At 58.2% G+C, this 25,184-nt stretch overlaps 1 protein-coding gene and 1 long non-coding RNA gene across 9 annotated transcripts in view; one reads left to right on the top strand and one right to left on the bottom strand.

Moving 5' to 3' along the window:
- CACNA1A (calcium voltage-gated channel subunit alpha1 A) overlaps positions 1-25,184 on the bottom strand; it is a 287,235-nt gene that overhangs the window by 7,186 nt on the left and 254,865 nt on the right. For 6 of the 8 annotated variants that reach the window (XM_086698925.1, XM_086698924.1, XM_086698922.1 and 3 more), the window contains 7 exons: positions 18,611-18,727; positions 18,175-18,240; positions 17,889-18,004; positions 16,103-16,253; positions 12,818-12,945; positions 11,537-11,633; positions 7,948-8,053 (listed from right to left, as the gene is read on the bottom strand). In XM_086698925.1, coding sequence (XP_086555051.1) covers positions 7,948-8,053; positions 11,537-11,633; positions 12,818-12,945; positions 16,103-16,253; positions 17,889-18,004; positions 18,175-18,240; positions 18,611-18,727 — 781 coding nt within the window. Of the gene's footprint in view, positions 1-7,947; positions 8,054-10,528; positions 10,626-11,536; positions 11,634-12,817; positions 12,946-16,102; positions 16,254-17,888; positions 18,005-18,174; positions 18,241-18,610; positions 18,728-25,184 lie in introns of all 8 variants that reach the window. The other 2 variants (XM_086698923.1, XM_086698921.1) reach the window with 1 other exon arrangement.
- Positions 1,733-3,786, top strand: LOC147583748 (uncharacterized). The gene is made up of 2 exons (XR_015248509.1): positions 1,733-3,147; positions 3,620-3,786. It is a non-coding gene; the product is annotated as an uncharacterized LOC147583748 (long non-coding RNA).

The following is a 25,184-nucleotide window of genomic DNA, read 5'->3' as shown; positions in this document are numbered from 1 at the left end:
GGGGCTGTTTGTTCCAGAAGCAGCACGTTCTCCTCCATCTTGCCTGAGACACCAACCTGGCCCCAGCGCCGTTTCGGAGCCCCCAGCCCCGGGCACAAGGGCACTGTTCCTAACTTTTACGGGCAGGCACGGAGCCACAATAGTCACAGAGCTAGAGCAAGGGCCGGAAGGCCCCCTGCAGGCCAGATACGGACCCTGCAGTTGCTGGATTGTGGGGGGAGGCCCAGCAGGTGTGGGGAAGGGCAGGGGCCAGCTACCCCCCTCCCCCACCACAGAGAAGCATTTCAGCGTCTCAGCAGCCATCCCCTGGCGCATGCCCGCTGAAGAGCTGCTCCGCCGGGGGAGCCCCAAAAGCCCGCTTTGCCTCTCCTGGCCTGGTGTCTGCCTCTCTGCCCTTCCTTCCCCGCCCCCCCCCCCCCCCCCCCCATTTCCCCGGCCCACCCTTGGGCTGCCCCGGCCCAGCTTCTCCGCAGATGCGGGCCAAGCACAGCCATCTGCCAGGCACTCTGTGGAGTTTTCGCTCATCTTCTCCCATGTGACTCTGGACACGTGTCTTTATTTCGGGAAAAGTCTAGCAGAAGGGGCTTTTTGTCGACGCGCAGGTAAAGCTCAGTGCCTGTGCTGGGGTGAGAATGTTGAGGCAATGCGGCACTTTGCTGCCTGGGTTAGCACAGCCGCCTCTGCTCAGGTCTCCATGTCCGCCCCCCCTCCACCACCAGGGGGAGCCTGTGACCATCCCTGTCCGTCACGGGCCTCCTCTGCTTGGAGCTCTTGTGATTGCCCACGCCCTCACCATGAGCCCAGAAGGCCCTGAGCGATGTTCCTTCTTTTCCTCTACTTCTGCCCTTGCTCACCAGACACACCGATCTCACTGTTCCTCAAACACACCAGGCACGGTCCTGCCTCAGGGCCTTTGCACAGCCTGTATTTCCTTTGCCAGGATCGTTCTTCCTGCAGATATCCGCACGGCTCCCTCCCTTACCTCTTTCAGGTCCCTGCCCGACCTCTTTATCAAACAAGTCTTCTAGCTGGCCTCCCCAGCTAAAAACAGCCCTCCCCCATCCTCTTTGACGCCCTCCTGCTTTCTCTTCTTCCCACAAGTCACCTCATGATGTCATTCCCTATCTCACCCGCTAGAGGGCGAATTCCCCTGGTCTGGTCTTCCTTTACACCATTGGCGACGCAGGGGGCTGTGGTCACCAGGGGCCAAGCTGCACGGGGGCGGGGGGGGGGGGGAGAGACTGATGGGTGGTGGGTCAGGACTCAGGTTGGGAGGTCAGGACTATTGCGGGAGACCCTTGGGACCCTTGGGAAAACCCCCGGTGTTGTTAAGCTCTCAAGACCCTAGACACTAACCTATAACTGTTTCTCTTTCCTTACGGGAAGTGGTTGTCTGCTGTCCACTGTGGCTAAGGGAGGTGCCCAGGGTCTCTGTGGCTCCTTCTCAGAGACACAGGAAGGGAGAAAAGAGAACATAACATTTCTTATTAAAAGCCACTTTCTAGGGGCGCCTGGGTGGCGCAGTCGGTTAAGCGTCCGACTTCAGCCAGGTCACGATCTCGCGGTCCGTGAGTTTGAGCCCCGCGTCAGGCTCTGGGCTGATGGCTCAGAGCCTGGAGCCTGTTTCCGATTCTGTGTCTCCCTCTCTCTCTGCCCCTCCCCCGTTTATGCTCTGTCTCTCTCTGTCCCAAAAATAAATAAACATTGAAAAAAAAATAAAATAAAATAAAAGCCACTTTCTCTTTAGGGCTTATGTTTCCCGTTTCTCACGAAGAAAAGGAAGACACCTGTCATTAAGGACTGAAATGTGTCCCCTCCCCCAAATCATGTAGGAGCCCCAACCCCCCAGTGTAACTGCATTTGCAGATAGGGCCTCTCGGGGTAAATTAAAGCTACACGAAGTCACAGGGTCGTCCCTAGTCCAGTAGCACTGGTGTCCGTCCCTATAAGGAGAGAGAGAGAGAGAGAGAGAGAGAGAGAGAGAGAGAGAAGGGTGCCTTGGTGGCCGGTGAAGCGTCCGACTTCGGCTCAGGTCATGATTTTGTGGTTCGGGAGTTTGAGCCCTGAGTTGGGCTCTGCGTTGACAGCTGGGAGCCCGGAGCCTGCTTCGGATTCTGTGTCTCTCTCTCTCTCTCTCTCTCTCTCTCTCTCTCTCTCTCTGCCCCTCCCCTGCTCGTGCTCTGTCTCTCTCAAAAATAAATTAAAAAAAAAAAAAGGGAGAGAGAGAGAGAGGAGAAAGGCCTCACTAGGGATCAGCCCTGCTGGCCCCTCGATCTTGAACTTCCAGCCTGCAGACCCGCGCGAGAAGACACGTCTACGGCTTAAGCTGCCCGCTCCTGGCATCTGTGGACACTGGGGGCTGGGTCGTTCCCGGTTTCGGGGTGCCCACGCGCTATATGGCGGGGGCTGAGCCGCGTCCCTGGCCTCCACACATCCAGTTACTGCCAGCAGCTCCCTCCTCAAATCCTGACCACCAAACTGTCCCCGGACATTGCCAAGTGTCCCCTGGGGGACAAGACTGCCCCCCCACCCCCCCACCCGAGAACCACCACCTTCAATCACATCCAAGATTGTAAGATTGTCAGTCGCATTGAATGAAGGGAAATGTCCGGGTGATTTCAAGGTGGTCTCCCGCTGAGGTCCTGGGGTTCCCTGAGGGCTGAGGCTCGGACTTATTCTTCCTCCAGGTACACGATTACTACGGGGGGGGGGCAGGGGCAGGAGCAACAGTCACCCCCAAACCAGGTGTGATCGGAGTGTCCTGCCCCAGGGTCCTCCCCTCCCCCGGCTCATTCCGCAGGACTTTGGCCTCAGAGAGGCGGTCCCTCGTCTCAGTGTGACAACTAAAAACGTGTCCGGACATTGCCAACGTCCCTTGGGGGCAGACGGCCCCCGGTTGAGAGACTCCCCAGCCGCCGACCCTGCTCTAGCCTTTCCGCAGAGTTCCAACCTTCCGACACATTACACGCTCCGCGGACTCGTCGTGCTTGTTGTTCGTCGCCCGTTTCCCTGCAGTCCCGTGAGGGTTGGAGGTTCACTGGTCTTTCACTGCCGTGTCCCACATATCGGCGACGGGGCTGGGCACACAGCAGGAACTCAATGAACGCTCTCATTCAACGAGCCATGGCCAACGGCCATCAGTTTCAGGCAGGTAACAAGAGGCCAGGAGGCCACCCTCTCTGGTGCGGGCAAGGCAAAGCCTTTTAGCTCCCACGAGGCCCACCCCAGAACCTTCCAGGTTATGGCGGACCCCACCTTCAGAGAGTCTGGTCTTCGGAGGGATTAAAGGGTGGGACAGTGGCCTCTTGGCTGGCCAGCTACGCACAGTCTTGAACAAGAGTCCGGGCTGGCCCTGGGTGGGGTTAGCCGGGACTGTGGCCCTTTCTAAGACAATGGCAGAAAGCGTTCCTGTTTTTAGGAAGCTGAGGTCACCCTGCGTGTCGTGTCGGCTACTAGTTGGCTCTGGGCTTATCTTTTCCCCATGCGACCCCTCCCCTTGCCCTGCCCCCAACCCTCCCAGTGACCGGGCTGCAGCACACAGGTGACTCCGTGTTTATAAAGCTCTCGCTCGGTGCGCCTGGGTGGCTCAGTCAGTTCAGCGTCTGACTCTTAATTTCAGGTCACGATCTCACGGTTCGCGAGTTCGAGCCCCACGTCCATGCTCACGGCGCAGAGCTTGGTTGGGATTTTCTGTCTCCCTCTCTCTCTCTCTCTCTCTGCCCCTCTCTTTCTCCTGCTCGAGCTCTCGCTCTTTCAAAGTAAATAAATAAACATTAAAAAAAAAAAGTAAAGCTCTCGCTTTCCGCTCAGCGGAAGTCAGAGTGTTAGTGTCCGGCTGGGGCTTTTGATCTGCTAACTGGGTTTATGTTTGTTCAGGCAGGTGGTCGGCCCTGCCCTCATCGGCTGGCTGCGGGCAGCAGGAGGGCAGGGGGGCAACGAAGGGACACAGACTGAGTCCCTTGGAAGGAGGATTCAGGAGTTCAGACACAACATCCAGGAACAAAAGAAACTTGAAGAGAGAAGGACTTTCCCCGTATAAGGATGAGACGCTCCTGGGCGGAGAGAGCGGAGGGGTGGGGTGGTGGGGGAGGGACAGACAGACAGAGGAGGGAGGGGCACAGACATAAAGGGGACACAGGGGTGAGCCGAGGGACTTGTGTCCTCTCTCCCAAGCATCTAGCTAAGAATGGCCTCCCAATTTGGGGAGATCTGGAGAATGACAGAGGTTAATCTGTTCCCACATGCTGTCCCCTGCCTGCTGGACAGGCGCTCAGTGTGTTTAGAAGTAAACTGAGCTGTTGGGAAAAAAGAAAAAAAAGGTGTTATACTTTGAGCCTGCCTGAGACTCTCAGCTGAAATGGCTGTGATTGTCATCACTGTTGTAACTGTTGTCCCCACGCACTCAGCCGACCTTCCTTAACCCCAGAGATGGGCTCAGCTGTTCCCCGTGGAACTCTGGCGGGGGGGGGGGGGGGGGCTGGTGCCTTTGTCAACGTCAGGACCAAGGAGAGGCCCTTGGCTCAGAGATGTTGAGGGCGTGACCCTCTGGGAACTGAGTAGCATCTGGAGTACGAGTGACAGCCAAACTCAGGCACATTCCCAGGAGCCCCTGAAATCCTCACGTGGGGAATCTGGCAGGTGTCCCAACGACTGGCCTTACTGGGGTCCCACAGAAGGTGTCCCCGTGGTAAAGGATAACTCGGCACATTCCGGAAGAAAGGACTGGTCCCTGGCCGCCTCCTGGGAGGTCACTTTCTAAAGTGTCCTGTGTGATAAAAACCTCTTTGTTTATCTGAGGGCCTTGGGCCGCTCAAGATGGTTTATTCTAACAGTGTGATTTATGGCGGGGGGGGGGGGAGGGGGGTCTGGGCCATGTGACATCATTAGTGTGACCTCTGGAGTGGCTGGGGTCTGAGTAGCTAAGGTCGGTCAGGCCTACGCGAGCAACCCCCAAGGGACACTCTGGTCACCGAAGCTCGGGCGGGCTTCCCTCGTCGGTAGAATCGCACCGTCACACGCGGTCGTGGGGACACCGGGAGCCGACTTCTGGGTGCTGCCCGCGTAACTCCACCAGCAGGGGACCCTGACCCATGTGCCTCTGCTTTGCACATTTCTTTTTTTTATTTTTAAATTCTACTTATTTATTTTTTGAGAGAGAGAGAGAGAGAGAGAGAGAGAGAGAGAGAGGGAACCATGCTCAGCAGGGATCCCAACGTGGGGCTCGATCCCACAACCGTGAGATCATGCCCTGAGCCGAAATCAAGAGTCAGCCATCCAACCAACTGAGCCTCCCAGGCGCCCCTCCTCTGCGGATTTTAACCTGTGTCCTTCTGCTGTAATAAACTGCGACCGTGAGTCAAACAGTGCCTCTCAGTTCTCAGTCTTTCTAGTCAATTACTGAACCCGAGTCTGGGGTTCCCTTGGGACCCCTGAACAGGTTCCCCAGAGAGAAACAGCAGCCGGGCCACCAAAGCATCACGTACCAAGAGTGGGTATGCTGTCAGACCCGTTTTACAGGTGAGGGAACCAAGGCAGGCCAAATTCTAAAGCCGCCCCTGCCTCCTTTCCTAAGATCCTGGCTGTCCAATCCAATGCTAGTCTAGGGGACTGCTGTGAAAGGGCTCTGCAAAAGTAATTAAAGTCCTGAGTCTGCTGACTGTCAGACACGGAGCTGATCTGGGTGGGCCTGACCTAATCAGGCGAGACGCCGAAAAGCCGAGTGTTCTCTCTGGCTGGCGGCAGAAGAAGTCAGAGAGATGTAGCGTGCACGAAAGATCAGATGCGTCCCCGGGCGCTCAGCATAACCTCTGGCTAAATCCCAGCGAAGAAACAGGACCTCCGTCCTACAGCCACAAGGGACTGAATTCTGCCAAGACCTGAATGAGTTTGGAAGTGCATTCCCCCTCCCCCCACCCAGAGCTTCCTGAGAAGAGCCCAGCCCGGCCAACGGCGAGATTTTGGCCCTGGGGGGACCCTCAAATGGGTCACACTAACCCATTTGAGCCCTCCCAGGCCTCTGACCTACAGAACCGAGAGCTAAACAGCAGATGTTTTAAGCCGTTCCGTTTATGCCGGCGAATACACGGCCGGAGGCTCGGGGAGGGTGGCCTCACCTGCCCAGGTTTACGGCGCGGACGGGGCAGGTGGGCGAGATGAGGCCACAGAACACGACCCTCTCACCCGATTTCTCACCCAGAAAACTGCCACCCACCCCTGTGCTCCCTCCCCTCCCTGGGCTGGGACCTGGACCAGCTTCCACCCCAACGATGGGGAAACAGTCCTGGGGGCACAGAGCCACGAACAGCCAGAAACCGGGCCCGGACTCCCATCGTGCACGGAGCTGCCCCGTAAGCATGAGCCGCTCACCTCCGACTTCCTGCAGGAGACAGGACTTCCAGGGGGATGGCCCCACCCCCCCCTTCTGCTGTCCCCTGAGCCTCATCTTGGCCCTTTCCGATCTTTCTCGCTCTCTCTGGGGGCTCCTTCTGCTTTTGTACCTTCGCCAGCATGCTTCCTGGCCCTAACTTTGTCCCTCCTCAACCTGCTCTCCCTCCGGCCCCGGCTCTCCCTCCCCTGGGGACCCTGGATGGAACTCCCGGTGGCTTCAGCTGGTGGAGCCCTGACCTTTCTCTTTAGCCCCCCAGCTTCCGGCCCTCTGCTGGATGACACGGTCATCGATCTGCCCGCCCCCCCTTCCCACACTCCCTCTCCCTGGCGACCGGCGCACCTCTCTCTCTGCCCCGCTGTCCCATCAGCTGCCAAGTCACATCCGGTCTCCTGCCAGGCCTCTAGACCCCGTTCCAAGGCAGGGGGGCTCTGACCCCCTCCGCCAGAGTTGCCTGTCATGAAATCCACTGCTCGCTCTGGGTCCTTGTCTTCCTTGGCTGTTGGGCAGGAACAGACGTGCTGGAGACACCCTTCGGGGGCCCACGCTGGCCCGGCCTTCATCTCCTCCCCAGTCGCCCCTTCCCTGGTCACCTCTAACACTGCGGTGGCCCTGGGCTGTCCTTGCGGCCTCTCGGTTCACACTTATCTCCTTGCCGAGCTTGTCCAGTCCCCTGGCTTAAGATGTGTCGGCATCTGATGCCTCCTGACTTTGTATCTCCAGCCCAGCCGGGAAGACGCATTAACCTCGCCTTCAGAACCTTCCTGGGGAGGCGTTCCCCACCAGAAGCATCCGTGGGAGAGACCCCTGCCCGCACCGTGTCTCCAGGCCGACACCGACCTCCTGCCCTTCCTTCGCCCCAAACCTGCCCCTCCCACCTTTTCCTCGTCTCGGACAGCCGCGGCTCTGTCCTTTGGCTGCTCAGGCCCTCGCCCCTGGGGGTGGCCTTGACTCCTCTCTCTGCCCCACGCCTTGCATCGGCCATGGCGTGGGCCAGCTCCCAGGACACGGCCGGACTCTGAACACTCCACACCCCCCGAGTCTAGGCAGCCATCCTGCTTTCACTGGGATCATTTTTGGGTCAGTGGCCTCCACGCTGACCTCCTCCCGGTCCGTTCTGCCCCGCGGCCAGAGGGAGCCTGTTCAAGTGTGAGTCAGGTCAGGTGACTCCTCTGCTTTGGAGGCTGCCGGCACCCCCCTCGCTCAGAGGGCAAGGCAGTTCAGCACGGCCACGGGTGGCCTCCTACCTCAGGGCCTTGGCACCTGCTGGGGCACTTTCTCCCCACGTGTCCACATGACTCCTTGAGAACCTCCTCAGGGAAGCCTCTCCCACTGGAAGCGTGAACTGCCACGTCCCCCCCTCCGCATATAGCACTGGCCGGCACACAGGAAGCGTGCACGAGACGTTTGCCGGCTGAGTGGGTGAGTGAGTGGAGACCGGGACGGGCCAGTGGCTCCTCTGGTTTCAGGCGGGGAGTAGGATCCCCGGCTGTCCGCTGCTCTCCCCTTCCAGGCCCCAATTCCATCCGGTCCCACCTCCCTGCTCCCGTCCCTGCCCTTACCCTTGGCGATCTTGATGTCCAGGGCCGTGCGGATCAGGGCCATGAGGGTAGAATTGAAGTGGACAGTGTTGTCATCGGCCACGGGCAGATCCATGCGAAGGAGCCTCTACAGAAGACCAAAGGCGAGGGCAGTCATTCCCAGGTACCCCTCCCGGTCCCCCGTGAGCCAGACCCACACTACCTGGGGAGCCCCAGGAAGAACTCTGAAGGCAGTGGCTGAGGCGACCCCACCCTCAGGCTACCTGTCTCCAGGGCTCCGTTTACTGATTCCCCTTTGTGGCCCGTGGGGAGGGCTCTGGGGCTCGGCTGCACCAGGAGCCCCCGCCCTTCCCTCTCCCGCACGCCGGACGCGAGAGCTGGCATGTCCCCAGGTTGGCCCAGACCCCCCCGCCCCTCGCCCTGCCCCAGAGTTCTTCTGGACGACTCCCTTCCGTTCCGACCCCAAAGAAGAGAGCAAGCCGGATCTCAGCAGCACGTGCAGCAGCCAGGCACAGGGGTCCACGGCCACAGCCGCTGGGGGGCCGCTGGCTCCCCACCTCCCCCCCCCCCCCCGCCCCCGGCTCGGCCCAGACCAGACCAGATGGGCACAGACCACATCATTCCTCTGAGAAGCGGCAGGCAGGCGGCCCCCCCGCGGACGGGGCGGCCCCTCGCGGACATGCAGCGAGGCACAGACACACAGAACGGCAGACAGGGGCGCGCATGCAGACGGAATCTCGAGACTCATTCATAGCTCCGTGGAAAGTGTATCTCAGGGGCATGTCCGGATCTTGGCTCTGTGTGATGGCAAGGGGAAGGGGTGAGGGGGCATTCCCGCGGCCTGGGGAAGAAAGGACTCCCCATGTCCCAAGCAGGGGCTCTGTCCCCCGTGCTTGGTGATATAGGAGAGGATGCTGGACCGGTGGGCACCAGCCCAGGCTGAGGTGGCATGGAAATGGGGGTTGAGGGGGGGGGAGGGAGGGGGGGGATTCAGACGCAGGTCGGCGGGAAACACAGAGCTGGAGACGGGGAGAGGGCTGGCAAACCCAGAACAGGACACGGGAGAGGGACTGGGGCGGGGAGGCGGGGAGGGAGGTGGTAGACGCAGACACACACACAACTGCAGGTTGTGCACTGCACAAAAGGCTCACCGACTTAGAAGTCACGCATTTGTGTATTTGAATGGCAACTTCTCAGGCGATGACAGAGAAGTTTCCTGTTCTTACCACATGGGTGGATTACAACCATTTTCCAACAGACCAAATGTTCTGTGGAAAGGGTGTCCTTTTCAGAGTTGCACAAAGGTGCCTTATGGACTCCTGGTGGCCCTGCACAGAGCCCAGGAAGCGAAGGGGACCGTCTCTCTCTCTCTCTCACACACACATGCACACAGCTAAACACCAAGAGAAGGGACAAAAGGAAAGCGAGAGGAGGGAGAGGCACGGGGCGGGGGGGGGGGGGGGGCAGGGGGCAGCCCCTTTCCAGCCTTGATCGGGGAGGAGGAGGAGGAGGGATGAGGCTGCAGTGAGATGGTTAGAGAGGCGGGAAGGGATGGCACTAACAGAAGCGGGGGGAGGACTCTCGCAGACACAAGGTGGGCCGGGGTAGATGGGAGAGCAGGATGACGGGGTCATTTTCTGGGAGGCGGTAGGCAATTTTAAAGGTCATCCCTGAACTTCTCGTGGATGAGCTGGAGGGAACAGAGCGTCTGTCCTTGGGTGCCAAGGGAGATTCCGGGACAGGGGTCCGGAGGGGCGGCCCGGCCCAGCCGCCTGGCGGCGGGACCCTTGCTCCCTCAGCCAACATGCACCATCCCCCGATCGGCCATGGTGCCTGCCCGCCCCAGGCCCCCGCCAAGGCAGCGTGCATGGCCTGCATCAGGGTGCCACGGTCCAGGGGTCCAGCTGCGGCCTGCCTGCCCACTCTGGAACAATGGAGAGGCATGTTGGGGTGTCTAGGGGAGGATGGGTGGCATAGGGATGGGGGCTTGGGAAGCAATTTTGGGGGGGGGAGGGAGAGGTGGAGGGAGGAGAGGCTCTGGGTACTCCTCGGGAGGTCTTGAGTCCCCCAAGGCCCTAGGTCAGAGATCAGCTTCAGGTGTACGTGGGGGGGGGGGGGCTGCTGGACCTGGGGGCTCGAGACACAAAAGATGGGGGGGGCAGGGCCTCGCCTTGTTGGGGCCAAAGCCCCCTGCTGCGAGGCACCTGCCCCGGCCTGGGCGTGGGGGGGGCCGCTCTGGGTGGGCAGAAAGGAGGCGAGGCAGTGTTCCCTCCGAAGCATGTTTGTGTCCAATTTGGTTCCCAGGGGACCAGGTGCGAGGGGACCGGGGGGCTCCCCTCCCCCTCCCCCCGGCGTGTCGGCCATAATGGAGTCTCAAAACACCAAACCACACTCATCAGAAAAGACGGACACAGTGTGCTGCTTAGAGTCAAAGGGACGGTCATGATCCATTTACTCGAGGAGGAAAGGGGGAGAAAAAAAGAAAAAGAAAAGGAAAAAAAGAAGAAGAGTAACTCGGGAAGAAGAAACTCGGCTGGTCGTTCCTGGTCAGCACTGAAAAATCCCCAGTGCCCGACGCTAGTGGTCGGCAAGGGTAGACTACCTTGTAAGCCACTCTGGCCGGACACTTCTTCCCCAGACCCAGGGGCGGAGACATGTGTCTCAGCATCTGATACATGTCCGGGTAAGGCATGCGGCCCCTAGCAGCACCGAAAACAAAACGGGGTGGGAACGGGAGAACCAAAGGGAGGGGTGGGGTGGGGGGGGAGAGGAAGGAACCGAAAACAAAACAAAACAAAACAAAACAAAACAAAACAAAAAAACCAAAAAAAAAACAAAAAAACCAAACAAAAGCAGGAACCAAACCAAAAAAAAAAAAAAACACCAAAAACCAAACAAACAAAAAAGCCACACGAGCCGAAAAAATAGGGAGAGAAAGATGCAGAGAAACAATAAAATAGGTATTTGAAATCAAGGGAAAAGAGGAGAAAAAAAAATGGAAGAGGAGGGAATTAAAAAAAAAAAAAAAGATTATTTCACTGCTCACGAGCAGGGAGAGAGAAAGAGAAAAGAGAAAAGTCAGATTCAGTTTTGACTCTGAGCTATGGTTCTGGTGGGGCGTGGAGGGGAGGGGGCGGCTCTCGTTTTGGAGCGCCTGGAACAACGCTTTTGGCTCAGTGTTATTTTAAAAATCGGGTGCAAGTTCTCTGGTTTGGCTGAGGCTGGTCTCTGAGGGGGCCTAGACGGGGAGGGGGCTGGGGGCTTTGGGAGGCGAAGGGTGGAGGGGGGAGAGAGTGGAGGTGATGGGGGGGGTCGATGCACACTTCCGACCCCCCCCGGATGTGTCTGATTTGGGGTGCCGTTGAGACCCTGGGATGGGCAGCTTCAGCTAACAGCAAGCAGAAATGGCCGAAGGGAACGGAGAGGTATGTTCCATGCTTCATCGAGTCTACGTGACTGCATTCTGTTGGCTAAGAATTTTCTAGTTTAATGCAAGAAAGAGAGATGGCTCTGTTTTTTAGAGATATATATATATATGAAATATATATATTGAAGAACCCCAAGCCACACTCATTCCATGGATGCTAGCAGGTTTTAGTGGAAATCAAACCTTGCAAGCAACCCTATGAGGACATTTCTTGCCTAAGCCGAGAGGGGGAGATATCACGCGCAATAAACTGTACATATCCTTATAATGAATCCGACCGCTGAAAGGAGAAGACAGGGGTTAGTGGAGGTAGGGGTCAGGCTGCGCTCTCGCCGGCTCCCCCGCGCACACGGCGAGGTCATGATGCCAGGGGTTGGGGACCCCTTGGCTTGAACACTCGCAGACCCGGGGCAGAGGGTCTCGGTTGGGGTGTGCGACATTTCTGGGCTGGTGGTGGTGGTGGTGGTGGGGGGCCCTCCCCCCCCCCCGGGTTCTCTCTGCGTCTCCCTTCTCCACAAGCTACATGGGCTACACTGGGGGGAGGGGGAGCTCGTGGAATAGAGGACAAGGGGACAGCATCCAACTGCTGTGACCTAAAATCAAAAGAGGAAGAGTTAGGAACCGGCCAAAAGTCAAGCCCCAGACCCATGGCTCACCCCGGGCTCTCGGTCTCACGGAGGGCTTGTCTGGGGCTGCAGGAAGGGCAAAGATAGACTCCTCCCTACTCCTGCCCACCTTCCTCCTGAGGCCTCCCCTCCAGCACCCACACTGCTGAGGGCCCCCATTAACGCCTTCTCAGGCCCCAAGCCCAGTCTGAACTAGACTCCCCGGTTAGTGGTGGGTGGGTTCTGAGGCTCAGGATTGCTCCTCTGAGCATCCCACAAGGCGTCACGCTGTTCCATGCACGCACTGGGTGGAGACAACCCTCTGGAGCCACCACCTATCAGTCAGGTGGTGGAGCACTCGGGTGCCTAAGAGCAGGAGAGCTCGCGCCCCTTGCGACCGTGATTTGTGTCATCACTTGTACCAGCACGACTCCAAACTCACGGCCAAGCCCAGCTGCCCAGGGAGCCAGGCCGGCCCCTTTCCCACAGCTCCCAGTAGAGCAGAGGCTGAGAGGCCTCTGGCTTCCTCCCTGGCTTGCTTGTCCTCATCATCCGGAGGCCTCTCAGGCAGGGGCAGGGGAGATTCACGGGAGGCAAAATTCTCAAAATCCTCAATGCTTGATCCCTTTCCTCATCTCCCAGAAAGCCTGGGCCTCGGGCAGGGGTGTACCCGACCAATTCACCTGTGGTGTGGGAGGGCACTGATTCTCATCTCTTTCCTCCAGGCTGACCCCTCTGAGGTCCCTGCGAGCTCCCTAGGGACCCAGTGCCCCAAAGTCTGGGCCCTGGCCTAGCCTAGGGTGCTTTGGTGCCAGAGAAAGGCGGGCAATGTGGCCGAAGGACTGGGGTGACTCCTTACCACGCTGCGGGGTCATACTCGGCCCAGACACGCACGTACTCATCCAGGTGGTGGGGGCCCAGGATGGAGGAATCTCGGGTGAGGTACTCAAAGTTGTCCATGATGACAGCGACAAAGAGGTTCAGCATCTGTGGGGACCCCGGGGGCCAAGAAGGAGTGGGGGAGGGCGAGACAGACCCAAACACACAGACACAGAGGCCCAGAGAGAGAGAGAGAGAGATGAGAGAGAGAGGGAGAGAGGTGAGATGGGGAAAGGGAGACGGAGAAAGAGAAAGATTGGGGGGGAGGGGTTAGAGAGGAAAGGCACAGACTCACACAAGGAGTCCAGAAACAGATGGCAATATGGAGACGGGACAGAGAGAGACAGGGGTGGAGACAGAGAGAAATACAAAGAGACAAAGACCAACGTTGATGGACAAAGAGAGTTGGAGAGAGAGGGGGGAGAGGCTATGTGAAATGGGGGCCAACCCCAAGGGACCGCCATGGCCCCAAATCTTCCCACACCTGGCCCCCAACAAGGCCAAAGCGAGTGCTTCTTGCGGGCTGTATTCCCAGTCCCAGCCCACAGTAAGCAAATATTTCTTGGGTGGATGGATGGATGGATGGATGGATGGATGGATGAATGGGTGAATTTTCCTGCCCCCGTCTGCATCCGGTGGCACCTTTTCACATATTCTTTTAGCCCTTAGCACGTGGGGGTCTTGCGTCATCTTGCCTCTAAGTCTTTGCAAATGTTGCTCCTTTAGGGAACATCACGATCTGTCTCTCTATGGGTAGCAGCATCTGGGGGAACTCCCTCCTTTATACTTAAGAGGCTGTAGCTGGGCGTGGCCAATCCCCACTTTATGGCTCCACAGGCAGCAGTCATGTAACCCAGATCTGTGATTGGTTGGGGGGGGGGCGGCACGTGACCCAAGGTGGCCAATGAGAGCCTTCCCTGGGATTTGTGCTGACGCTCCGGCCGCCATTTTGCCTCCACAAGGAGAAAGTCTGAGAATGGAGCCAGTGTGGAGAAGAGCAAAGAGGATGGAGTCCGCTTGTCTGGCTCCAGCCTCGCCTGACCGTTCAGTTACACAAGTCAGTGAACTGTATATGCTGCTTACTTCAGTTAAATTTCTCAACTTTTTTTTTTTTTTTTTTTTTTTTTTTGGGACAGAGAGAGACAGAGCATGAACGGGGGAGGGGCAGAGAGAGAGGGAGACACAGAATCGGAAACAGGCTCCAGGCTCCGAGCCATCAGCCCAGAGCCCGACGCGGGGCTCGAACTCATGGACCGCGAGATCGTGACCTGGCTGAAGTCGGACGCTTAACCGACTGCGCCACCCAGGCGCCCCTTACTTCAGTTAAATTTCTGCGGCTTGCAACCAATTTGATTAAAACGGGTTCTAGCGCCTGCTCATCGCTCCTGCAGGCCACTCTTTGAAATCTTTCTTTCCTCAGTCTGAGTCTCTCCCATCACAGCACATATCAGACCACATTGCTATTACCTGCTGACCTGTCTGCCTATCACTCCTGCAGACTGAGAGAACCACGGTCTGCCCTTGTACCCCGGTGCCTGGCTTGTAGTAGGTATTAAACAAATGTTGAGACGTAAACATAGTAGGTGCTTAACAAATAACTCATAATCCTCGCTGTCCTTAACTTCAGTCGCTCAATTTTTAACTCAGCTTCATGATATCGATTGAGCACCTGCTGTGCACCAGTTGCTGTCCTAGGTGCTGGGGATCTGGCAGTGAACAAAAAAGAAATCCCTGCCCTTGGGGGGCTGATGGTCAAGTGTAGATGTCCTCTAGGGGCCTGCCCTTCCAAGATGGGCTGTATTATAAGATCTTGTCCCCACAGGTACCCATAGCTGCTTGGACAAGGGTGGCCATTTGACCAGAGACTGGGCTGGCCCTTTCAGACTCTTCTGGGAATTTGGAACTGGACAATGGACCCTCCGGGTCAGCAGCTGTAGATGCTAGGAGATAGAGGCTGCAAATCTCTCCGTGTGAGGCCACTGGTGTGAAGAGGGAGAGGGTGCTGGGCTTCTGCTGACAGACGCTGGCGTCTGGCTGGGGTCTGCACACGTCTACACTCCCTCAGCAGCTGGCTTCTTATATCCCGCCAGTGGGAGCCACGGTCAGGAAACCAGACCGGGAAGGACAGGGGAAGGGACTCCTTTTCCTATATTGTGGGTTGAATTGTGTCCCCCTCAAAAGACATGTTCAAATCCTAACCCCTGGGAGCTGTGAGTGTAATCTTATTTGGGAAAAGGGTTTTTGCGATGTCGTCAAGTTAGGAACAGGTCATACGGGATCGGGGCGGGCCCTTGATCCCATCTGACTTCTGTCCCCCAAAAGACAGAAATCTGGACGCACACGCACAGGGGAGAGGCCATGCGAAGGCAGAGGCAGAGGCTGGAGGGATGTGGCCACACGCCAAGGGCCGCGTGGGGCCACCAGAAGCTAGATGAGGCCGGGAAGGATTCTCCCCTAGAGCCTTTGGAAGGGGCAGGGCCCTGCCAACGCCTTGGTCGGTTTTAGCCTCCAGAACTGTGGGAGGATCAATCTCTGTTGCCACCAGTTTGTGGTCCTTTTTCACAGCAGCCGCAGGAAACCATCACCGTCTGCAACGGTCTAGGGGCAACGGACAACCACTGTGCTGGCACCCCCTCAGCGGTGCCAGGGGCAGCGGGGTGGGTCAGTACACCCTCTTTTCCTTTTACTTCCCCAGTCCTTGCCTCCCACAGCCAGTAATTCTTGGTGGCTTCGGGGTTTTCTATTTCTCTTTCAACCCCATGTAGCCAATCCCTGTATCAAATCTCCTCCACTGAAGACACCTAATACCTAGATGGTTTCTGTTCTTCTCACTGCTCCAGGGAGAGGGGAGAACATAACTAGCATCCTGTGTAACTAGACTGGCGGGGGGACCAGCTCTCAGCACCACTAGGCTTTCCCTCGGTATAACCCAGCAGGTCTCGGGTGGGGGAGATTCTGCCCTTCCCCTCTATCCCTGGGAACACTGTCAATGTCTGAAGGCACATTTGCTGATCAACAGCTGGTAGGAGACCGGGGTGGAGACCAGGGATGCTGCTAAACACCCCGCAGCACACAGGACAGAGAGTGAGCCAGCCCCAAGTGTCGACAGTGCTGACGTCGAGAAACCCCGGTGAACCTAATCTCCAGCTGGCTCAGAGACGCTTTGGAGGGAGCAAATCTGTCACACAGCCATATTCCAGAGAAATCCGTGCCCCTGAGTGGGAGCCAGGTGAGGAAGCCCACCCTCACATGTCCACAGACTCACCAGAAACGAGCACAGGAAGATGAAGGAAACGAAGTAGAAGTAAGCAAATTCATTGCCACACTCGGGAGTCAGGATGCCAGAGTTCTTATCACACGGCTTCCCACTGAGGCAGGAAAGCATGATGTTGTGCCAAGCCTCCCCGGTGGCACTCCTGAGAACAGAGAGGGGGCATCAGGGACCTGGGCACCCAGTCCTGGACACTAATACCCCCCCCCAGGGAGGCCGAGCACTGGGCTCTGGGTTGGACTGGCGTGAGTTCAAGTCCAAGGTAAAGCACCTTTTTTCTCTGGGAACTAACAGAGGTGATTCTCATCCTTTGGCTGTGCATTAAAGTTCACGGGGAGCCTTTTCACCAAAGCCCCACTCCCACAGACTTCGTTTCAATTGGTTTGGGGTGGGGCCTGGGGATGTAGGTATGTTTTAAGAGCTCCCGTCACTCCAGGCAGTAGTCACCTCTTCTTACCTTCTCCCTAGGTCTCTCTGTTCCAGGTACACTGGGATCCTTGCTGTCCCCAAACATGGCAGCCACGTTCCTGCCTCAGGGCCTTTGCACTTGCTATACCTTCTTCCTGGATTGCCCTTCCTCAGATATCCACACGGCTTCCTCTGTCAGCTATTTCTTCCACGTGTCACCTGCCTCCAGGGAGGCGTGACCTACCAGCCTCCGCTCCTTTAGTTGTTGCTAAATTAGAACTTTTTTTATTGTACCCAAATATGTATAACATAAAATTGATCATTTTAGCTATTAATAAAGGTATAGTTCAGTGGCGTTCAGTACATTCACAATGCTGTGCACCCATCACCACTGTCCACGTCTGGAATCTTCATCTCTCCCAAACTGGGAACTTGTATCCGTTAAACATTAGCTCTCCACTGTCCAGTTGTGGAGCCCCTGGCAATATCTGGTCTGTTTCCTCTCTATGAATTTGCCCTTTCTAGGTACCTCCTATAAGTAGAATCACTCACTATTTGTTCTTTTGCGTCCACTTCCCTCTTAACCTTTTTTATCCCCTTCTAGCACTCTCCATCATCAGCTCACTGATTGCCTTTCTCCCCCATGGGAATAGAAGCATCGGGATGGCACAGACTATCTCTTTCTGCTTTGTTGCCAGGACCTTCTGCAATGCCTGGCACACAGTAGGTGCTCAGTAAATCTCTGATGAGTAAATGAAAGAACTCTAATGTGCAGCCAGGATTAAGAATCAAGCCTCAGGGTCTATAAGCCTCAATTTTCTTACCTGTCAGATGGGATTGCCGAGAATCCCCACCTCATAGGATGGTCAGGATTCAGTGAGGTAATGTCTGAAAATCCCTTCTGCACTTGTGTCCCTGGGCCTTCAGCTTCTGCCCAGCCAGTGTCCCTGCCGCCACCACTCCCCCCCCTCCACGCCCCCACAAGCCCAGCCCAACCCTCACTGGAACAGAAGAGGACACGCCCCCGCCAGAAGAAGAGGGAGAGGACACGCCCCCACCAGAAGAGGGACAGGACACGCCCCCTACAGGAAGAGGACAGGCTCCCACCAGAAGAGGGAGAGGACACGCCCCCTACAGGAAGAGGAGGAAGAGGGCACGCCCCCACCAGAAGAAGAGGGAGAGGACACGCCCCCTGCAGGAAGAGGAGGAAGAGGACACACCCCCACCAGAAGAAGAGGGAGTGGACACGCCCCCTACAGGAAGAGGACACGCCCCCACCAGAAGAGGGAGAGGACACGCCCCCTACAGGAAGAGGAGGAAGAGGGCACGCCCCCACCAGAAGCGGAGGCTGAAAGCGCGTCCCCTCTCTCACCTGAAGAGAAGCATGAGGGCCTGGAAGAAGGTCCGAAAATTATTGTGCTCAGTGATTTGGAACTCATCCTCATCACTGTCCTCATCCTCCACGTCGATGCCGATGTTGCCAAACACCTGGGGAATTGGAGCGTGATGACCGGGGGCAGCCGTGCCCTCAACGGCTCCAGGGAAACCCACTCAATCCCCATGGCGGTCTCTCCAAACTGGGTCCCCCTGACCCGCCCTGCCTGAGGACGGTGGCCGTCCCAGGGGGGGCTCTGGGAACATTAGGGGTGGGCACTCACCTGCATCCCGATGATGGCGTAGATAAAGAAAAGCATGGCAATCAGCAGACAGACATAAGGCAAGGCCTGGTGGGAAGGAAAGCAATGAAGGAGAGTGCGGGGGGGGGGGGGGGCGGGGGTTGCCTCTCGGCCACACCATTTCCCTCCCTTGTCCCAGAGCGCCACCCCACAGGGTTGGGCGGTCCCAGGCTGTGCCAGAGTGGTGCCAGGGCTTTTGGTGGGCCTCTTTGAGGCCATGGTGGCAGGGTATCTTTGAGGCCATGGTGGCAGGGATTCCCCTTGGAGCTCTCCAGCCGCCCCAGGAGCAGGCAGTCTAGAGAAACAGACTCTCAACAAAGTGCACCACACAGGCATTTCCACCCGATCTGTACTCTCAGCCAGAGCAGGGATGGGGGGGTATGATCTTCTCAGCCCCAGGCTGGCTTCAGGGGCTCACCTTGAAGGACTGCACAAAGGTCCAGAGAAGGATTCGGATGGTGTAACCCTGTCGGAGGAGTTTGATGAGCCGGGCAGCTCGGAAGAGGCGGAGAAAACTCAAGTTGATGAAGTTATTCTGGGGAGATGGAGAGAAAAAGGGTGACCATCCACCCACCCCCAGGGGCTCAGAGCCGTCACCACTCACAGAGGCCCCTACATGAAGCCAACCAACAGGAAAAGCAAGCCAGACCCCAAATAAGGAGGGAGAGAAAGCACTATTTAATGCAATGGTGCGGAGGAAAAAACGTCGAAAAGGGAACAAAGTTTGGGAGGTGGTGGGGGGGGGGATAGGGTGGGAGGAAGGAAGAGGCAACTCAAAAGCATAAACCCTCCCGGCCAGCCCCACCCGCAATGGGGAAAAGGAAAGAAAAAGGAAGGAAGAGAAAGGAACCGGGTGGGGTGGGGGTGGGGAAGAAATAACAAAAGAACAAGGAAAAGAAAATATATCCGAATCATCCAATCAGGAAAAAAATCGAGATGGTTTTTGTTTCTCCCAACAACCAAATGCACTGAGACGATAGGACACAAGCGGGTCAAGTTGCCGAATCCATCACACGTGTACGATGCACAAACACCAGGGCGGGGTGGGGGTAGCCAGCACGCTCAGGCCTGGCGGACATGTGCGGGTTCCCAGGGCATGTTACGCTCCGGGCCAGAAATGCATCTGTCGTGGGACTCAACGGGCACCTGCCCTGCCCTGCCCTGTAGAGCTGCCCACCCGCTCCTGCCCGCCCTGACCTCACCCCACGGCCAAGAGGAGCAGCGGCTTGAGCCAATCGGAGAAGCGAAAGAGCATCTTTTCTTACCCCCTTGGCGAGCGGGAATGGGGAGGACGGGAGGGAGCTGGGGCTGGTCGGCTGCAGGGCGAGTCCTCGCTGCCCGCTGAGTCGGAGAAGATGCATTTGGGGCCCTTTTCCCCCCTCTCAGGGATGGCTTCTCAGCTTCTGGGGCTGGGTGGAGTAGCTCGGGACCAGGCCTGCGGGAAGCAGGAAGTACGCAGCGCCCGTGGGTGGGTGAGCTGGCAAACAGCCCAGGCCCACCGAGGGGCCGGGGCTGGAGGTGGGGCCGTCCCTGCCCCCAGGACCTCCCTGGGTGGACCCTGCCTCAGCTCACGGGCCCCCTGTCTAGTCACTGCCTCTCCCTCCTCCCGCCCAGCCGCCGGGAGAACTTCCCAGGGAAGGGGGGGGGGGCAGCCAACTGGGAGGGGAGCGAAGAGACCAGGCAGAGACGGGGCGGGCGCTGGCTGGCTGGCTGCCCCAGGGGGTGGGGGCCTGCCTGCTGGGGCCTCAGGGTCGCCGATGGGTGGGGGGCAGGAAGCTCAAAGTCACAAATGGACCACATCTGGCTGACGGAGCTGTCTTGTTGGGCCTCGGCAGTTTTTGTTTTGTTTCGATGAAAAATAGTTGCCAGTGTTTAAAAGTCTGACTTCTCCCCCAAATCTGACTTGCTGGCAACCCTGGGCCTGCTTCCAGGTTGGCAAAAGTTAGCTGGGGCTCAGATGTGGCTGGCCCCCTGAAACAGGCCACACGTGCCCTCCAGGATCCTCCAGGATCCTTCCCAGTTACTGTATCTTGCCTGTATCCGGCCTGGGAGCTGAGAGGCAGGGATGGGGGTCCGAGACATTTCTGGGGCTCCAAGAGGCCTCTGGATTTGCTGGCCAAGTCTAGGATGCCTCTGGGGACACATCAGTTGGTCCTTAGGCCTCTAGGATGGGGGTGGGGGCTGGGAGATCCTACCTTGACCATACTGGGCCCAACCACCGTGAGACTGTCCCAAGGGCTTCGAATACGCTCCCACACCCAGCTCAGCTGAGAGTCACCCCCTGTGCCCAGCTGACCTGACACCCAGCCCTGCCTGGCCACCCAGCTCTACCTGGGGACGGGGCCGATGGCCCAGGTGTCCCCAGCCCCTCCCGACCATCCCCAGAGTACAAGCCATCCCTTCACGGGGCGGGTCATAACATGGGGACTCTGCCCAGCATGCAAAAGCAGGCGGGCCCTGGAGCAGCCTCCGGGGGCTCAGGGTAGAGCAGGGGGAAGCCTGTCACCATGCGGGAGAAGCAAGGGGGTGTTGCAGGGAGACGCGTGCAGAGAACATGCTGCCCTTCTTGGAGCTGAGGGAGGAGACACATGGGGGAGGTAGGGGGTGGAGATGACAGAGGTCCAGGTGACAGGGTAGGGGAAGGAACTCATCTGCCCTCCATCTCTTCTTGGTTCTGCATCGAGTCCTTCAAGTGCTCGCAGAACTGGCGACTTCCCTCTTCCTAGCTCCCGCTTTTCCATCCACAAGCCCGGAAGGAGCAGCTATGCTGTCCTTCAAGGCTGCCCTGTGCTTCCTGGTTCAAGGGCGATGGGGTGGGATGCAGGCCCCGGAAGGCTTGTGGTGCTCAGGGGCGCGAGAGCTCAGAAAGACATGGGAACCAGCCACCTGAGGGCTCCAGAGAAATCCTGCCCCCGGCAGCCCCCATCTCAGCCGACTTTGCCTCTGAGCTCCAGACCCCATAACCACTCGCCTGGCCCGACTTCTTCCAGGGTGCTCTTAAAGGCACCTCAGACCCGCCACGGCTGTGCTCTACACCTGTTCTCTTCTCCTAACCTGCTCCTCTTCTGGCATTCCCTAGATTCTATCTCCCAGTTCAAGCCAGACTCCGATCTCTCCAGGTACCTTCCTCCCCCAGTCCAGACCTAACCCATCCCCGGGTCCCGGAGAAGCCCCTGCTCAGACGGCGGCCAGTCCCCTCTCGCTGGGGATTCCCCCTTGCGGCCCGGCACCTCCCCCCCTCCACACCCCCCTCCCTCCCTGGCCGCCGGCTGCTGCCTCACAGCCTCGCCATCCTGTCTAATCACACTTCCAATGCTACCCCTGCTGTAAATGCTCCCCGGCTCCCGCTAGGCCCCAGGGGCTTATCCCCTTCCGCCCTCTTCACTTTTCCTGGGTCAGCCTTCCCTCCCTCTCTCTGCTCCAGCCACACCCCCTCAGCTTGCAGACCCCGAGCCCTGCATGATTCCTCTTGACACAGGGCCTTTGCTCGTGCTGTTCTGGGCCTCAAATGCCCTTCCCCCCGCTCTTTTGCTTTGTTAACACCGCTCATTCTTTAGCTCCGGACCCAGTTGTAACTTCAGGTGGCTTTCAGCGCCTATTCGACCAATGCCCAGCTTTCCCACTTCGACCCGTGAGGCGGTGTCAGTGATGTTGCCCGCTTCAGCCCGCCACTCCACTTGCAGCACCGAATTTGCAATCTTTCAACGTTTGTTTGGCGGATGACTGCGTGTGGTACCGGTTGGGGGTGGGGAGGGGTCCTGGCGCAGAGATGCCATTCCGGGAGTCCTTCAACGGGGCTCCGAGGTGGCGGGCGTGGGGTGGAGGCAGATGGAAGGTACCAGAATGAGAAGTGAGCAAGGAGCTGAATCCGTGAGGCGACAGAGGAGGAGATGGTGTGTGCTGTGACAGGGCATGCGGGGGGGCAGGCTGGATGGATGTAACAGGGAGGGACAGGTGTGCGTGTGTGTGCGTGTGTGTGTGTGTGCCTGTCGTGGGCAGAGGAGAGAGAGGAGGAGCACAAGAACGAGAGGAAGGGAGAGAGAGGGCGCATGTGGGAAGGGGGCGAGGGCACCTGTGTGCCTTGACTGTGTGTACGGGAGCGGTTATGTGAGCACGTGAAGGCCGGGGCTCTGGGAGAGGGTCTCGCCTGGCCGGCCCGAGTCCTGGCCCTTCCGTGTTTCCCTTGTCTGGGAGTGTTTGCCTGCCTGCTGTCCGGCCCTCCAGCCTCCTTGGACTTGGGAGATTTACATCTCTAGAAAGTCACACCCACGGGCCTGGAGTTTCCCGGGGCCCAGGCCCCATGAAGCTGATCGGGGGGGGGACAGGAGCGATGTCTGGGTGTTGCAGGGGCTCGGCGTGTAGGGACGCGTGTACGGGATGGGGTGGGAGGCCCACCCAGCTGATAAGTCCTGCTGGAGCAAACCCTTTGCTTTGCAAAAGACGCAAACCAACCCACACAGAAAACCCTAACTCAGAGCCCAGTAAAAACGAGAGAGAGAGAGAGAGAGAGAGAGAGAGAGAGAGAGACTGCAGGAAGGAGGAGGGAGGGGGTGGGCTGGGGAGACGGACAGACAAGACGGGGAAGGGGTGCTGGGGGAGGGCGGGATGCATCAGGCAACCCAAGTCCAGAAAGCCCAGGGCGGGACGTGCAGTGCTGGTACGAGAAGATGCGTTCACAGTTAATGTAAGGCATTTAGACTTCAGAAAGAAGTAAGACCAACCGGATTCTAGATGCAGATGTTGAAGATGGAGGGGGAGCGGGCGGGCGGGGGCAGTTGGGGAGGCGTGTTCAGCGTTTTTTAGGTTGATTTGTAACCAGTGCCAAAACACCAATGGGTTTCGGTTCCCGGGCGGGGAGTGGGGGTGGTGGGTTGGGAGATAGTCATTGGTGTATGAACACACAGACCATGTCATGGATGAACAAATGAATTTCATAGTGCATTTTGATTGGATGAGTTTTTCAGACGGCGTTGTGCCAATATACAGTTTAAAGAGCAGGCATGAAAAGAGACAAGACAAGAAACAGTCATTAACCATCGCACGCAGGGCAAACCCCCGTCACCCGGCCACTAGGGGGCGGCAGCTGAGGCCCAGTGGGCCTCCAGCCCTTCCCCCTCCCGCACAACCCTGGGGATCTGCCCTCCCAAGCGTCTGGCGCCCCCTGCCTCAGCCTGGCGGGGTTCTGGCCTGAACCTGGCGGGCTTACCTGGGAGGCAGAGAGGGGTGGCTGTGGGCTCCTTGCCCCGCAGGGCAGGCCTCCCCTCAGCCCAGGTTGGGAGGAGCGTAACGTCCCGAAAGGGTCCACACACGCAGCCTCCACCTTCCCCCTCCAAAGGATTCTGATCCAGGGCCCCGGGGGGCTGGGGTGGGGGAGGTGACTGGCAAACCCAAGTACAGTAGAAGGCCCACTGCAGACCCAAGGACGCTCCCAGTAATAATAGCAACAGCTGTAGCAGTAAGAATAACAACCGCCATTTGTGGACGATCTATTTCCTGGCAGGTTCTGTGCCAAACCCTTCACGTGGCTCGCTCACGCGTGTTAAAGGTTGCCAGCTCCTTCCCTAGAATGCCGCCCCTGTGGGGGCGGGCGTTCTTGTCTGGTCTGGCTTTGCTCACGGTCTCCAGCACCTACGACAGTGCCCGGCACACAGCAGGCGCTCAATGAGTGCCTACCGGGTGCATGTGTGAACGTGAAGCTGGCAAGGACCCAGGGAGGTTAATTACAACAGTTATCCCCACGCTACAGGAGCAGAGGTGATGTAGGCTGGCAAAGTCAAACAGCTTGTGGGGAGGGCTGTTGGGCTCACTGAACAGCCCTGATGCCCTTCCCCGTCCTGCCAGTCCGGAGCCCGGGCCGAGGGGGTCCAGCCCTATGGACCGCTTACTCCTGGCCACTGGAGGTTTCAACCAACTCCCTCCACGTGCTCTGCGGGGGGTGCGGGGCCACCCTTCCAACCTCTCATACTGGTTCAAAGCTGTCTTGTGCTCAGCTGGGTGACTGCCAGTCGGAGCTCTGGATCTCTTAGAGACTCAGGACAGAAGATGAGGCCGGGGCTCTGGTCCTCTGCCAGAGCACGGGGCCCAGGTCGGGGACACCCCCGCTGACCTCCCTAGAGGAAGGTGTTAGGGATGGGACGAAGGGAAGGGAGAATTTCTGGCTCAGTGGAGCTCAGGGCAAAGAGGTATGGTCAGGATACCACTTGGGAGGGAGGTGCCAGGGGACCCATCAGAGAATGGCCTCCTTTTCTGTGTAGCTCTTTCGTCCCGTCGGCCTTCCAGGATGGGAGAATGGGTCCATCGACCCCTTTCTGCTGGGGGCTCTAATGGGCCACCTCAGGGCCACCCCTGAGCCTCAGGAGTTACCAGGTCTGGGTGCGTGCACGACCTTGGGCAGGTCCCTCGCTTCCCCGAGCACTGGGCACTAGCTTCCTCATCTGTGAAATGGGGCAACACCCTCTTCCTCGGGCCACACCCCAACCAGGTGTATTCTCCACTTTTCTCTGCTTGTTCTGAGCACCTCCCCCACCCCCTGCTCCCTGGCCTTCTGGCTCCCTTCTGGCTAGGCTTGGCCAACGGGAAGCACTGGCAGGAGATGGAGGGCGGGGGGAGAGATGGGCTTGGGTTATTTCTCCCCTGATGCCCTGAGCCTGCTCTGGCCTTCCTCTCGGGCACAGGCTCTGTCCCCGCAGGTCCACGGCTCCTGCTGGGCGGCCCCTCCCCATCCCAGCTCAGATTTCCTCCCCGCTTCAGCACCTGGGCAGGTGACAGCTCCTCACGGTGGCTGGGTGCCCCGCGCTTTGCCATCCTGGTCGGCCCTCTTCCCCTCCTCTCTGTGAGTAGTCTCTGCTTTCCAATCCCTTCAGTTAAACCCTCCCAAAGGAATCCTTTTATCTACTGACCCCCTGACCTGTACCACGAGCTGATCCACGTGAATCGCTTGGCACTGTGCCTGCCACACAACTAAGTCGGCCATTATTTTTACTGCTATTTTG

Source organism: Puma concolor, chromosome A2 (assembly GCF_028749965.1).
Source record: "Puma concolor isolate L17-30 chromosome A2, mPumCon1.1.hap2, whole genome shotgun sequence".
NCBI lineage: Eukaryota > Metazoa > Chordata > Mammalia > Carnivora > Felidae > Puma > Puma concolor.
This window is presented reverse-complemented; position numbering and strand designations above follow the sequence as displayed.